Below are 15,613 nucleotides of genomic sequence, written 5' to 3'. Positions count from 1 at the left end.
GGTTACGTCGAATGTACGCCAGACGTTGCACAGCACATTATACACGATACTCTCTATTATCCGCGTTTAGTTTGTTTAACTTGAGTTCAGTTTGTCTTAACTGATTATGAGTTGAACTGACAATGAGCTGTCTACGAAAATAGAAAATAACGTATTTCAGTATGTTTTATGTAAGCCACATGTGCGATGATTAAATTAATTCGTTTAATTGTTATTAAATTAATTAAAAACTCGGCATTAAATTAATTCAATTAGAAATTACGTATTTGTACACAATAATAATTTTTTATGCCTCAAGTGAGTACAGTAGATTTTTTTACGCTATTCGAATAATAGAGAGACTATGTTAATGATACTGTATTATGCGCAAAGATATTTTTAAAGTCTGGTTACGTGTTATGCTTCATTAGCATATGATCAACTAAAAAAAATAAAATTCTTCAAAATAAATCGCCGTAAAACAACGTGTTCGTAATCAAAATAATTTGCCATGAGAAGTCCGAGAGATGACATAATAAAGCGTATCGAAATTAATCATTACAACGCTTAAAATTCCTAAAGGCAATTAGGTCTAAGAAAAGCATACAAATTAGTATATGACGCGTTTAGAGCAAAGAGAGTCTCACACACACACCAGACGAAATTATACACTTTATAGGTATTCGAAAACGAGAAGCAGTTTCGGACAAATCGCTCCAAGGTGACATGTTTTCGGAACACGTTTGGTGCGACGAGCGATTATTTACTTTGGAACTCGGCGCCGAGATAAATCGCTTCGCATGAATGAATTCATTAATCAGCTTCAGGCGATGCGCATTATTCACGACGCACTTAGAGCACAAGGTGCTTGAGGTCTCATGACAATACGCTAAATATTTCGAAACAGATCGCTTGAAAAAAGCGAGGGGAAAAAAATGAATTGTAGAATGAATGGCTTGAAGACGACGCACTTCGAAGAAGCATATCGCAGAGCGATTTACATCAGAACTCGACAGCGCGCCGAGAGAGACGAAGACGCCACGAAACGAGACGCGTGTCGGCACGCGGGAGGGTTGGGGGGGACGTAGCACCGCGTCGGCACAGAGAGGGGGGAGGGTATACGTCTGAGAGAGAATAGGTGGGGAAGAGCATCGTGCATCGACGAGCGGGACGGAGCGAGACGCCGGGCGCGAGAGAAACAGAGAGACGGCCGGCACACCAAGGGGCTGGAAGGGCAGGCAGGGCAACGGCGAGGAGAAGGAGCGGAGCTTTTCGGTTTTTAGCGACATACGAGCGTCGCCGTCTCAGTTCCCGCCTGACTCGCGGTCGTTACGAACATTGGGTTTACCGTGTTTTTTTTTTCACGTCACTACGAATCGAAACGAAAAACGATCTCAGAGAGGAGGTAGAGAAGTCGTTATTCAGGACTCAGAACGCCCTTCTCCCTCCATCGGACAGTAAGCAGTGATCCTCAGACAGGATCAGGACGGAGAGACATTGTTTCGTACGATTGCTCTTAAAGCTGATCGAGCGAAGTCGTCTTGTTGAGGATTCCGTCAAACTTGCACTGTCAGAGTGTCGAAATCGTGTCGATTCGTGTTATCGTGCGCGCAGTGAACATTTTGCGGGACGCGTTGTTTAATGTGCTAAACGAAGACTATATTTCCACAACGATCCGATTGATAATTGACGATAATTGATACAGAATAAATATAGATAATTAATAATCGTGAGTGAGACCATCCTTACGGCGGTGCTGATTGGCGATAAGAAGAACGCACGCGTTTTCGGTGACCTGCGTGTCGTGGTGAACCTTATTTCACGGTAAGAGGGGATCTTATACGCCACGTCGACCGTCGAAGCGAGGAAACGCGTGCTCGCGCGCGCCGGGACGCGATGAACCCTTATCGAAGCACATTGAGCTTTTCTTTCGAGGAAGTCTTATCTGAAATCGAGAGAGCCGTGTGGTTTCGCGAAGAATAATTGATTGAATCGAAATATGATATTTTTGTATTTTCAAGGCTACTTCAGACCAGATTTATCACATATGCAATTGAGACTCGAAATTTACGAGAATCTTGAATATTTAGAACATTTTTTATTTTTAAGAAATTTATCAGGAAGTCATGTGCGACTTGATGTATCTTGAATATTTAGAACATTTTTTATTTCTAAGAAATTTATCAGGAAGTCATGTGCGACTTGACATATGGAAATACGAATTTATCTTATTTTTTTCAAATAAATAAAAATGTTGAATATAACATACGTTGAACATACAAATGCTGAATATATACATTGTATTTATATCGTAAAAATGTATGTATAAATAAATGCAACTCGCCATTGTAACTTGTGATATTCGTCGCGTAATTTATGAATCTAAAGTATAATGAATATTTCATAGAGTCAAGTTTCCATACAATTGTTACAAATAATATTTAATAATGTTTAATCCTTGGAAAAATTTGTTTACTTCAAAATTTTTCGAAACATTTTATGCGAGATTTTAAAATTAGTACACGTTCAATGATCATAAGCTCCCAAAAGAATGCTTAAACGTTAAAGAAAATTGGAGAAACTATCTAAAAAATGCATAGAATTTATATCCACTAAGATTAGATAATAAAGAGATACTTATACAGTTTTTTCGAAAACTATATATACAGACGCGTGGTATCACCAAGTGTTTTTCACAAGTAAATCCTGTTCTGACATATAACGTTCTTCCAAACATGTATTTTTTTTTTTTTCCTTTTCATCCCTCCTTTCTCAATCCTTCGCGTCGAAGAACGAGTCTCGAAACGAGAACAACGAACAGGTTAAAATACGTACACGCATTCTTATGCATTTTAAGCGGCAACGTTTTCACTAGCCGCGAACGGAATATGTAAGTGGAGTTTCTTTTTCATAAAAGCAGAAATAAATAATACAGTAATTCAAATAACTTTCCGATCTTGATAATTAGTGATTTAAAGATTAATCCGGTCAATTTACGACCTCTTCGTTTGATAATAATTTGTCAAATTGTTATCGCGAATTTATTTGCGATTGCGGCTGAAAATTTGTCGAGAAATCTAAAGCCGGAATGAGAAGTGAATTATAACACTTCATATATAGTTCTAGCTTTTCGACTAAATGTAACGCAGAGACAATTAACGGCAGTTGTCGCACTTTTCGAGTGCTCGTGCGCTATTTCGATTTCGGAACTGTAATGTAATCACGATGATAATATCGCGATTGCGAGAGTACAGCTTCTCCGGGTCTCGAAATGCCCGGAATAGCTTGAGGATAATTTTGGAACACCACCATCATGGATTCCTTATCCTTACCATACCGCACGCGGTCTAGATGGAACGCATCGACTCGAACATCCATGATTTATTGTACATGCGCAATTAATTATTTGCAGTAGCGATCATGAACCAATAAATACTCGATCACGCGAAAGAGATTTCTCTGTGTTTTACGAAGGATCCCAATTTTAATTCATTACCATCGTGATAATATTATTACACGTGATACGCAAATATATAAATTCTAAATAATAAATAATAGAGCTTGAAAATTCCGCCTTATGTTATCTTAATGTTATCTCTTTCTGAAAAATGCACGGTTCTTGCTGGAGAGCTACTAATATAATTAAAAAATATATAATCGTAATTCTTCCGGTTCTCTTTGTTATCGAACCTTCTTTATCTTGAAACATGTTTTAAAAATAGGTATTTAATAATACTGCCTAATTGTTTCCAAAGCATTTGGCAGCCATCCAAAGCTTACTGCCTCCCAAATGCCTTTACATCCTTCGCAGCTTTATCGATCCTCGGAAACATCCAGCATCCTTCGAACGAACCGTCAAGCCTCGGAGCTTTCAGACACACCCTGTATGTCGTATCGATCGCTCGTTTGCTTCCTCCGCTTCTTCCTAACACACGTGGGTACGCTCGCACCAGAGGTGGTCAACCTTCAGAGTTTGCCGGCTGCCGCTTTTTCTGTACATTCTTCAGTGCACACTCGAGTCGCTTTAATCATTTCTAAGTTCTACCTGAACCTGATCTGACTGGCACGTCGATTTTCATGTTAAACGCAGTAAACACGGAGTGAAACGAACACGTTTTCAGTTGAAGGCAGATAAGAACGCAAATACTTTTAATTTTTATTTACATGTCAAATTTTTCTATTAATCGATCATATTCATTTCTTTATCGAAAATATTACAACATTCTAAATCATTATATTGATTCAAGACAGAAGAAAAAAATAAATTAAGAATGTTCCGTTTTCTAACTGTCACCGAAAATAATAAAAATAATTCTTGATCCGAGAATAAGATAATATTTTTGAAATTAAAATAATTGTAGAAAATAAAACATTCTTGATTTATCTTTCTTTAACTCTTAATTAATATAATTTATAGTGCTGTAATATTTCAAATGAAAAAAGGATATGATTAATTCTGCTATCATTTTGTTGCATAAATATAAAAACTGTGTACTAAACATTGATAATATTGTAATAACACATGTTTACTGATCGTTGAAATTATATCTTAACCCTTTATTTTTGCGTATTAATTTTGTGTCTAATTATCGATTGATTTAAACTGCTTCGATAAGATTTGCGCGATAATTAAGTATATTAATGAAGAACTGAAGCGTGAAGGTCAACACGATTAAACATATGCTCTTCTCTCATAGCAATCAGATAAAAAAATCGCATTGCAAATATTATACAAATTCGAAGATATTTACTATCTAAATGCCTATTTTACGATTATACTCTGAATATTGTGCAAACGAGAAACAAAAATAAATACGTTTGAAATACGTCAGAAGGTCCACGAAAGTGGAGAAAAAAGACCACTGGGCAATCCCTGAGTGTTACACGCTCAGTACATCGCTCGACCACGTGAACGCGTCCAGATACTGATCTCGTTGACGCATTTTCTTCGTTTTGTTTACGCACTGATCATCATTGGCCGCTGCTACTATCCACGACGGCGCTACGACGTCGCGCGTATCTGTTACGCATCATAGGTACGCTCGCTTGCTTTACGTAATGCCGACAATGCGATATGCCAGTGCAAATCACTCCGTGATACCTCGATCTCCTCCCCCCCGACGTCCCACCCCGTCCACCGCAATCTTAGCCCCTAAATGCGCAGCTTTCTACGAGACCTCTATCTGTCTGACGATCGGACGTCATATACGATGAACCAATCAAACCGATCGCGAGGATGATAAATTTGAGTGGGAGAAATAGTTTTGTTTTGCATTCAAAAGTCAAGTTCAAGTGTGTTTTGTGTATGCCTTTAATAACTTCAATAGTTAATATAACTTTCTCGTTGTTGTGTCCTATTAAGTCGTAAAAACGAAATAATATGTATAAATTTATAAAAATAATTTTTCTGCTACTTTTATTGTAACAACTAAATAAATAATTGTAATAAACAAATGTAATTAACGTAAAATATATATAAAAATATAAGATTTATTTAAATTTTATATTCAAATGAGAGAGGGAGAAATGTTAAGTAATTGAGAGTTATCAACATGACGTTAATAATTTTTTTCTTTTTCGTCTTACAGATTACGATTATGAGTTCCGAGCCGTGGACCTTGCCTCCGAAGCAAGGTCTGTACGACCCTACCCTCGAACGAGAGGCTTGTGGCGTTGGTTTCATCGTTGCTATTGATGGAAAGAGATCGCATAAGGTGAGTCGATTTTAAGCTATATGTGTATAATTGAAAAGTAGCTCCGTGTCTCTCGAATACATATCTCGTTTGATCTTTGTAATCTAATCTAAATGCACATTCATATTGTATTACATTACATACCGAGAACATTCTTGAATAAATAATAACGACGAGATAAACAATGAAGCATAGAAAATAGTATACAAAGTAACAAGATTTTTCAGATTAGACAAATATTGGGAACTTTCAGATTATAAAAGTATCAAAAACTTGTAAAAAATCAGTAGTGAAGGATTGAACCGTGATAATTTAAAATTGAACGTAATTCGAGAGATTAGAAATGTTACTTGAAATATAAAGAATGTGAAGAAAAGATTAGATAGATCAAGAATGTAAATATTGATGGAATATATCTCTTTAAAAAAAATATAGAGTTTTATTTTAAAATAAACGATTCACTGATAATGAACAGATAATAATTCATGGTTCTCTTATTCGTCGCGTGGAGATAAGTAAGCTACTGTACCGGTTTACGTTCGTACGGATTATTTATAGCTCGTTATCTACGAATTTTCAGATTATTCTAGATGCTCAGATATTGTCGGCGCGAATGAATCATAGGGGGGCATGTGCCTGCGATAACGATACTGGTGACGGCGCCGGTGTGCTTTGTGCAATACCGCACGATTACTATGCCAATGAAATTCGGTAAGAGAATTCCCGGCGACAAGACTCTCTCACTGACGAAATCGAAACTAGTTCCTGAAACCTTTGTGCTTTTCGACTTATTTATAAGATTTAACCGCCTAAGCCAAGCGCTCGAAATCACATTTAGCGCTAACTGTCCGACTCCGAGATTAATTTGCGTAATGCGGAAAATTGCGAAAATCAGATAGTCGCTTCTTGCACAGATTGTTATTTCAAATTCGATTTATACGTCACCGCATTTTTTATTCAAAAATTTTCAGCTTTAAATATTTACTCGAAAGAAGATGCTTTATAAAAGTCAATTATGTAGATACCCACATAAATAATTTACAATACAAATCCAACCTTTCATCGACCCTCGATCACGCTGACTGGTCATTTTTTTAAACCCGCACAACTTTGTTCTTAAAACTTTTTTTATCACACATATCTGCCACTTCTTACATATTTCTATTTATGATCGTAGACTTAATCGCATAACTCCTTGGCACAGTTATACAGAATTCTTTCGTCACAGATTATTGTTTTGTCAGATCTCCGAGCCTATAGATCCGTAGTTTCCCCGATTCATTCATTCACGCATCCTTGATTTCTGCTTTCAACATAATCATAAAAACCATAGATCCTTGATTCTACAGAATTTCGATAAATCCAGGCGCAATTAATTAGCTAGGTTCGTTAAACTGTTTTCGTATTACAGCGAACAGCAGAATATCAAACTGCCCGAGTTCGGACGATACGCGACTGGTATCTTATTCCTGGACAGGAAGACCCACAAAATAGTGGAAGATGCGTTTGAAAAGCTAGCCGAGGAGTGCAATCTGAGAGTATGATATCGTGTTGTTCTTTTCTTTTTAATTCACATTAATATTCGAATTGTCGCGTGTCTTACACACGTGTCGAGAACGTATTCTTGAGATCGCGTGATTCGTAGGTACTGTGTTGGCGCGATGTTCCCACCGATAGCACCCAAATTGGTCAAGTGGCGAGGAAGTGTGAACCGTATATGCGTCAAGTATTCGTTACTGGTGATCAAGATGCGGAAACGCTTAAACGACAGGTAATTTGTTTAACCCATTAAAATCGAGTTTGCGACAATTAATTCCGCGCTTTATTATATCTCTCTAAATTATATGTTACGGTAAAATTTTGAACCTATAATTTTTAAATATATAATTAATAAAAAATTGATACTCTTATTTGTGAACGTATTATTTCGACGAAGTTAAGGATAAAAATAATAATGAAATTAAACATATATTTAATATTAGAAAATAAAACTGATTATATGAAATTGTTTTTTCACAAAAATGTCGAGCAATCTTATATTTGCACTATGTGATGCAATATCAAAGCACAGGTATGAAATATTAAAATGTTAAAAATCATCAGAGTGTTGTCAGGTGCTTTAATCGAAAAAGAATTCTTTACAAAAAAAATTTAATTAATTTTTCTTGAAAAATATATGTAATTTTTTAAATTCTAAACTTTAATCAAATAATCTATACTTTTGTAAATTTATGTCGATATTTTTAATAACATAGTTATCTGTGTTCATAAAAAAAAAAGATTAATTTACTTAAAAACTATGAAATATTCTAAACTTTTGAATGTGGTAATGCGATTTTATATTCCCACTAATTGAAAAAGAATGTTTAATTAATTAGAAACGACTTAATCAAATTTTTTATACGCGATGAACAGCTAATTGATATTTACACACGTTGTTTTCGTTGTTTTTAAAGACTCTGCGATAGTTAATTATTGGGGATATCTAAAATTGCACGCACTATACCGAGCTAAACGATTTGACATTAAACAACTTTGCCAATTTATAAAAATAGAACACGATTTCGTCGCAAAACAGCCGCGTTTTTCCAAGGTTAAAACTCACGCAGACCTTATTTAATCGATCTTTAGTTACACGTGCTTACGGTCCGATTCGATATGTTCCTCAGATATTCGTGCTGAGAAAGAGATCATCGCATACGATACGGCAGCCGGGATTGCGATATTATATTTGCTCGTTGTCGTTGAAAACGGTCGTCTATAAAGGCCAGCTTACCGCCGATCAATTATGGCTATATTTCACAGACCTGAAGGTAAGTCCAATTATTTCCGCACTATTTTTTTTACTCAGGAAACTATTGTTCTTGTCCAGAAGAATTTTATATGAAATGCATATATATGTTATATGTGAAAATCATAATGTAAAGTCATAAATTTTTTTTTGTATCTTAGTCTCCGAAATTTGAGACCTATTTGGCACTGGTGCACACACGTTTCTCCACGAACACGTTTCCGAGTTGGGAAAGAGCGCACCCTTTACGGTAAGTTGCTTAAACTTCAATAAATACTACGGATAAAATTAGCAGATTATAAACGGCCGTTGACAAACAACTAAAATCGTTCTTAAGAAGCAAGAGAATGTTTGTATTTGTCCGTTACAAGCTCGTCCGTTACGAACTCGTTATCGCAATCGACACGAATGAAAAAAACTGAGGAGAACTTTGACATGTGGTTTCCTGTTACAAAATTGCATTAAAACACCTCTCAATCGAAGTTTGATAAAAGGAAATCGGTAAAATGGAAAAAATATACGGATAGAATGTTACGTTTCAAGTTTTTTCGCGCACTTTGCACAAACTTTTCGCAATCGTTGTGAAATTTGTTTTTTCCGTGCGGAATATTACCTCGTAAACGACGGAAAAAAAATAATGACTCCATTTTAAGCTCTTGTGGAACAAAGTTCGCGTGCTACTGCGCCATCAACTGCTGTTTCATTACGATACGATTTTCATCTATTTTATTCTTCTGCGTAGTATTCCTCGTCCGACATGCAAGAGACCTAAAATTCGATCCAATTTTACAATTCTCGCAAACAACATTGTATTACGCAAATCTCGCAGATAATGGAATTCTGCTGTAATTTAATCGTCCTCGCAGGACGCTTGAAAACCGCGAACGGCGGGCATCGATATGACGCGCAATTTTTTTTTTGTTCGACAGATTGCTCGCCCACAACGGCGAAATTAACACTCTGCGCGGCAATGTGAACTTCATGAAGGCGCGGGAGGGTGTGATGAGCAGCCATATATACGGCGATCAGCTCAAGCAACTCTATCCGGTCGTAGAACCGAATCTCTCCGATTCCGGATCGGCAGACTGTGTGCTCGAATTCTTGGTAATGGCTGGACAACGATCCCTGCCCGAGGTAAATTCACGATAAGGACACGCGAGAAATGCAATGTGTGAAAGCCAGTAGCGTACTCTGGACTCCGCAAATTCTGATTTTCGCAGATTCTAAATACTACGGATTGTTCTCGAAGATAATTAATTTCGTCATCGACTTCTAAATACCAAATAAAATTTGAATTTCAAGAGCCACAATTTTACAGATTCTTTAAGAGAAGAAAGAAATTGTTGATTCTAGGAATTTTAGATCCCAATTTTCCTAAATATCATCGTTCTATTTCTTTTTTTACACCCTCGTTTCGACTTCTGCTCTCAAAGATCCGGCTCGCCGCGAACCTCATGCGACTCCTTTAGTTCCACAGTTTCAAGAGTCTCGGTTCTCGAACAAACGCTTGAAATAACAATTACTGAATCCAGGCTGTCATGACGATGGTGCCGGAAGCATGGCAGAACGATTTGACGATGGCTACGGAGAAGCGCGACTTCTACCACTGGGCGGCCTGCACCATGGAACCTTGGGACGGCCCGGCGCTCCTGACCTTCACCGACGGACGCTACGTCGGCGCTATCTTGGACAGGTAGAAATTTTCTATCTCCTGTTATGTTTCTCGTTTACCACACCGTTTCTACGTGTAGGCTCCACTTCCCTCTCGTTCGTACCACCTGGTAATCTCTGCCACATTCTGTGTCCATAGACCCAGGAGTTTGCGAATCCGCGGATCGAAAACGGTCCGCGGTGGTGCGCGGCTTCTTGGATCTTTGATTCTATTGATCTTTGCAACACTTTGCATCCGATTGCTCTGACGTTACGTGCCGCATTTTGCAATTCGAAACATTTTTTTAGCAAACTTCGTAGCCGCGTTTGCAATTCATATTTTTTTCAAAAATAATGTTCCGTTTATTAATTGAAGAAATTGTGAAGTTTATATATAGAAAAATATAAAATCACAAAAACAACATAAATGCGGCGGTAAATTAAACTCTTGACTGTCGACGTGTTAAGTAAATGCGAAAGATAAATGTGCGTTATTTCGCTATCGCACGCATGAAAACAAGTAAAAAGAATTCATTATAAATTTACTTCAAGTTACACAGGTAAGCGAGTGAATTCTTTGCATTAAAATAACTTTAACAATGCAATAGCGAAATAACATCGCAGATATTATCGCAAATATTTTGCAAACGTTTCATGGAAGAAAAAAAAAGTAGAAATTATAAGCGCTATGTTATTCGCAAAGAAGAAAGTAATAAGATGTTTAACGATAAAAATGAAAATCGCGTTGACAGTTGAGAATAAATACTAATCAAATTAAAAAGTCGCGCAATCTAATTAACTCTTTGCAGTATTATATTGCAATAAATTGCTTCCTTCTTTTTAGTCTTCTCATCTTGATTATATAAACTACTGTGAAAAAAGAAAGCTTCTTCATTATCTATTATTGGAAGACTCTTCAGAGTACACAGCGCGCAAAAGTAAACCCGTCGATGCAAAGGGTCGAATTGAAGCGGCATTCAAAGTGTTGAAAGGATCTTATTGAAAGACACCCCGAGACGAACGAAAGGAACGAAACTCTGCGGTGTCGTTTGTTAGAGGAGCCGCGAAGAAAGAATGCTAGGCTACGCGTGGGCGCATTGCCTACGCTTTGCAAGACGCATTCAGCAGGATTAACGGTGCTCACGAAATATATGAGAACGGTGCACACGTGTAGAGTATATACTCGGCTACAGGTAAACATGGATACCCGTGGTGGAGGGAAGTCGTGCAATCGAGCGGGATAGCCGGAGCGGAAACGTTCTTTACGCGAATTCAATTTTATTGCGCCACGGATTACGTGGAATAAAACGTATGCGATAAAAAAATATTCTTTGAAATAAATAGGCGTCGTTGAGATATTTTTATAAAGGTCGCCCTAGAAAAACAGCGAAGCCACTACATTTAATTTGAGACGTCGCTTTATTTTTATGTAAGAAAAAAATTTATTAACGATCGACAATCGCGAGAACGAAAATTAATTGTCATTTATATAGAACGATTAACGTTGCGCAAACTTTTCAAAGCATTCTACATTCACAGAATACATAATTACATATTTTATAATTTTCAAGATTATATTACGGATACAAATTAAAAAAAAAAATTAGAATTGTAATTTATTGAATGTGAAAATGCAAAGAGTTATCGAGACAAACGAATGGAAAAGTAAAGTGCATTTAACGCTAAAATAATTTTGCACGACTTCCCTTCGCTCTATCTCTGTACAGCCGAAGCGGGAATCGATCATTTAACGATTTGCTAAGTGTCCATCGTTGTCCCGACGTGCTGCTAACGCAGGTAAATAGGGCCTAGGCCAAAGACTGAGAGAGAGAGCGAGAGAGAAAGAAAGAGAGTAAGAAAGAGAGGGATGATGATTATAGAGAGCGAAAGAGAGATTATACGCGAATAAGCACGCAGGAAGGCAGGCGAGCGAACGAACGAACAGCAATGTAGTTCACAGCTGATACCATAGCGCGCGACACAGAGGTGGTATGAAATACAAAAGACCTTTTTGAATTTTTTGTTTGGCAGAAACGGCCTGCGCCCGTCGCGCTTCTACGTCACTAAGGATAACATGATGGTGATGGCGTCCGAAGTGGGCGTCTATGATACTCCGCCCAGCAATGTAGTCCTGAAGGTAAACGAAGGAAAATAAGCGCATCCCAAGCACCAGCCGGTCCCACGGGGAGTTGTGTGCGTGTCTCTCTCTGTCTGAGGCGGAGACAGCTTACTCGCAGTGTTAATGATTTACCAACGACAGCTCATCCCCCCGTATGCTCAAACTTTCTCCCCCCGCCCCCTTTCTTCTCATCCGCGCCTTTTCTCTTTCAACATTTCTCCCCAGATATACAGCAGAATTTCAGCTAGAGTGTGGAGAAGAGAGCGACCGAGGAGGCACGCGCGAGGAAAGTTTTGGACCCGTGTTCTCCGACCAAGGATTTATCCCTCATGGAAGCGACAAAGAGCCTATCGATACGATTGTATGAAAGAAAAAAGGAGGGAGAAACAATGCTCGCGCGTTTAATCGCGTGATGAAACGTCTCGCCGTAGACTTTCGATCGCCGCTTGAGGGCTTCGCTGATTCCCGAGAGTGATTCTCGACGATGAAATTGCTCAGCGGGCGACAATGTCGATCGCCGCCGAGAGTAGTAAACTCCTTTGCGAATCCTCACCGTGCTCTCGCGTCAGCGGAACTCTCGGGCGCGATATTTAGCTTTGATAACGCGCCATCATCGAATTAGCATTCTCGACGGTTCGCATTTGTCGACTGATGATTATTATTGTGTATCACGAAACGAACCCGCCTCGGCCTCTCCCGCTGCTTTCTCACTGGCGGGTGGGGTGACACGGTAGAACTTTCTTTATCGGAAGAAAGGATGAAAGACCGCGAAGTTCCGGGAACGAAAGGGCTGGGAAACACTTACGACTTGTTGCTTCCGCGACGGAGCGCAGTTTTGCAGATTTATGGCTTGACAGCTGCATGCTTACGCTGAAATTTTGAGTTTCAGATGTCTTTGGTTATACGAATCATGTGCATTCTTGGTTATTTATGTTATGTCCTCGACCAGGCTCTTGAATCCACGGCGTTCTGGGCAAGCACCATCGTGCGATTTGTTTGATGCATAGATCATTTTTATATCATCGTATCTGATCAATGTTTAACAAGCGCATTTGTTCATCATGACATTTTGGGATCTCCGTCGGAAGCAACAAGCGTGCCCTTGTTTCCATCGAGCTGTCCCGTACACCGTCATTTCTCTCAAACGATCGATTAGCTAATCGAAGCAAACGCATGCTCGCGCAATAAGTGGCCTGATAAACCGAGTTCTACCGTGCGGACGAGAATAAGACGCTAGAAATTTTACACTTTAGTGCTCGTCGAACGATTTTGTGCGAACTCAATAGATTTTGAATATTGCCGAAACAATGCAATGTACTGGCACTCTGCCTTTACGAGATGATCGCCGACGCCCGAGACGAACATCGCCCAACAGAGCCACGTCCAGGACGATTCTCGAATACGTTTCGCACAGATCTCTCTTTCTTTCGTTCTTTTAACCGAAAGACTGCGGAGGTCTCGCGTCTGAGGATTGAAAACGGGTACGTCGATGCCTAAAGAGTCGTCGGGTAAGGGCAGACTGTCATCGAACGCAAATCTTACTCGCTGTATGTTAGTATACATGTATAATAGCTAATCACATATATCGTATTTTCTTTATTTTTTGATCATGTATCATGTATGATGTATAATTTGTCATCTAGGGACTAGGTTTGTATAGAGCTGTAGGACCGTCTCATCCAGTGCTGTCATATGAATGTCGATCATCGAGCGTGTCGAACCCGTTCTATGGCGATTATCGGTGTACTTTTTTATTTGCAGAGTCGCTTGAAGCCCGGCCGAATGCTTCTCGTTGACACTGAAGAGAAGAAGATCATACAGGATGTGGAACTGAAGTTGCAGATCGCTCGAAGCAGACCCCACTCCAAGTGGCTCAAGGAACAGGTAGCTAAACGTGTGCTTCCCGCGATCACGCTTGTCACGATTAAGTCGTGGATTTTGAAAACGAGGCCGATACAGTTTGGAAAATTACTGCGCGACGTAAAAAGTCGCGAAAATGTTTTATTATTAATTTTTCACAAATTTGTCCGTAGCTTCTAATCGATGCATTTAAATGAAGAATAATATCACATATTGTAGCTGTTTCTCGAATCTCGCTTCTCTCCTCGCATCAGATGTATCGATTGATCAATTAGCTAACGCTTAATCAACTAACACACACATTCGAAACCTTCAAGTTTCATCGTCACTTCATCAAATATTTTACTCCGACTAAAATTGTAATAACAAATTCGTATTAAAACTCATACCGAAATTGTCGTCGCATTGCTGTTTGGAAGTTCTAATACAAAATTAACTTTTTTCGCATTGCTGTACGTGCTGTTATCATCGTATACGCAGAGGGTGAGTCATTCTAATCACGCTATTATGAATGTTTCCATACAATATGCAGGATGCAGTAGTTGGAATGTAGTAGAATAATATAAATCGATATGTAGCATAAATAGCATAATTATAAAGCGATCGAAGTGGAACTATCACGGGGAAATGTCAGGTTATTCTTTTCTGCATGGAAATCAGTCTAATCTAATCTTATTAAATTCTACTAATAGATTTTCCGATTTAATGCCTGATTTTGTTTGAAAATTTTTGTATCGATCGCAGAATGTTGAAATGCATATTAAACTGCAGTATCAATCCTGCTCTCTTCGACTTCTCTCTTGCATCAAAGAAACATGTTTGACTCCGACAACTGGTAGTTAGCGAGACTTTTTTAAAACGCAGATCTCTATGGATGAGTTGCGCGCCGCACATGTTCACAATGCAGGAAACGTAATCGAGAACGGTCTACCCACTGAGACAGCTATCGCGAAAAAGAACGCTATCAACGGCGTGAACGAGATCTCGGCCGTGAATAAGGTTTGGAGCGGCGATAAACGACTCTCTCTTTACGGTTACACGCTGGAGACGATTAACTTGCTGCTCTTGCCGATGGTGCAAACCAAGTATGTGCCAATCAATATTTTTATGTCGATAGTGTATTTTGTTCGATACTTAATGCGTAAAAATGCCAAACTTGCGCGAATTCGAAGAACTATTTTTTAATATTATTATAAATGTATAAATATTCCATTTTAATGTAGTTTCAATATTTTCCTTTCTTATATTGATTTCATACCTTCTTTATTATTCGACATCATTACTTACGTCATCGATTTTCCATAAATAACGCCACTTCTAAATTACTTGACGATAAATATTTACGAACAATTCCTTTCAGGAAAGAAGCATTGGGATCTATGGGCAACGACGCTCCCCTGGCATGCTTGTCGCAATTTCAACCGTTGTTGTACGAATACTTCAAACAATTGTTCGCGCAGGTATGCAAAACTTGTACTATCAATAATTGAACACGCTGAATATCATAGCAAAGTGAAAAGG

The 15,613-nt window shown here is 38.5% G+C and overlaps 1 protein-coding gene across 3 annotated transcripts in view; it reads left to right on the top strand.

Annotated features, from left to right (window-relative positions):
• Nucleotides 1-15,613, top strand: part of LOC105677426 (uncharacterized) — a 32,654-nt gene that overhangs the window by 6,782 nt on the left and 10,259 nt on the right. Inside the window, exons 1-13 of one of the 3 annotated variants that reach the window (XM_067348808.1) lie at nucleotides 1,275-1,803; nucleotides 5,568-5,693; nucleotides 6,253-6,383; nucleotides 7,084-7,210; nucleotides 7,318-7,443; nucleotides 8,342-8,485; nucleotides 8,625-8,713; nucleotides 9,393-9,597; nucleotides 9,996-10,156; nucleotides 12,145-12,250; nucleotides 13,994-14,116; nucleotides 14,957-15,177; nucleotides 15,453-15,552. In XM_067348808.1, coding sequence (XP_067204909.1) covers nucleotides 5,577-5,693; nucleotides 6,253-6,383; nucleotides 7,084-7,210; nucleotides 7,318-7,443; nucleotides 8,342-8,485; nucleotides 8,625-8,713; nucleotides 9,393-9,597; nucleotides 9,996-10,156; nucleotides 12,145-12,250; nucleotides 13,994-14,116; nucleotides 14,957-15,177; nucleotides 15,453-15,552 — 1,650 coding nt within the window. In that variant the 5' untranslated portion in view covers nucleotides 1,275-1,803; nucleotides 5,568-5,576. Of the gene's footprint in view, nucleotides 1-1,274; nucleotides 1,804-5,567; nucleotides 5,694-6,252; nucleotides 6,384-7,083; nucleotides 7,211-7,317; nucleotides 7,444-8,341; nucleotides 8,486-8,624; nucleotides 8,714-9,392; nucleotides 9,598-9,995; nucleotides 10,157-12,144; nucleotides 12,251-13,993; nucleotides 14,117-14,956; nucleotides 15,178-15,452; nucleotides 15,553-15,613 lie in introns of those variants that run through there. The other 2 variants (XM_067348809.1, XM_067348810.1) reach the window with 2 other exon arrangements.

The sequence above is a fragment of the Linepithema humile genome, chromosome 2 (assembly GCF_040581485.1).
Source record: "Linepithema humile isolate Giens D197 chromosome 2, Lhum_UNIL_v1.0, whole genome shotgun sequence".
Classification (NCBI taxonomy): Eukaryota; Metazoa; Arthropoda; class Insecta; order Hymenoptera; family Formicidae; genus Linepithema; species Linepithema humile.
The sequence above is the reverse complement of the archived record's forward strand: the minus strand, read 5'-3'. Positions and strand labels throughout refer to the sequence as shown.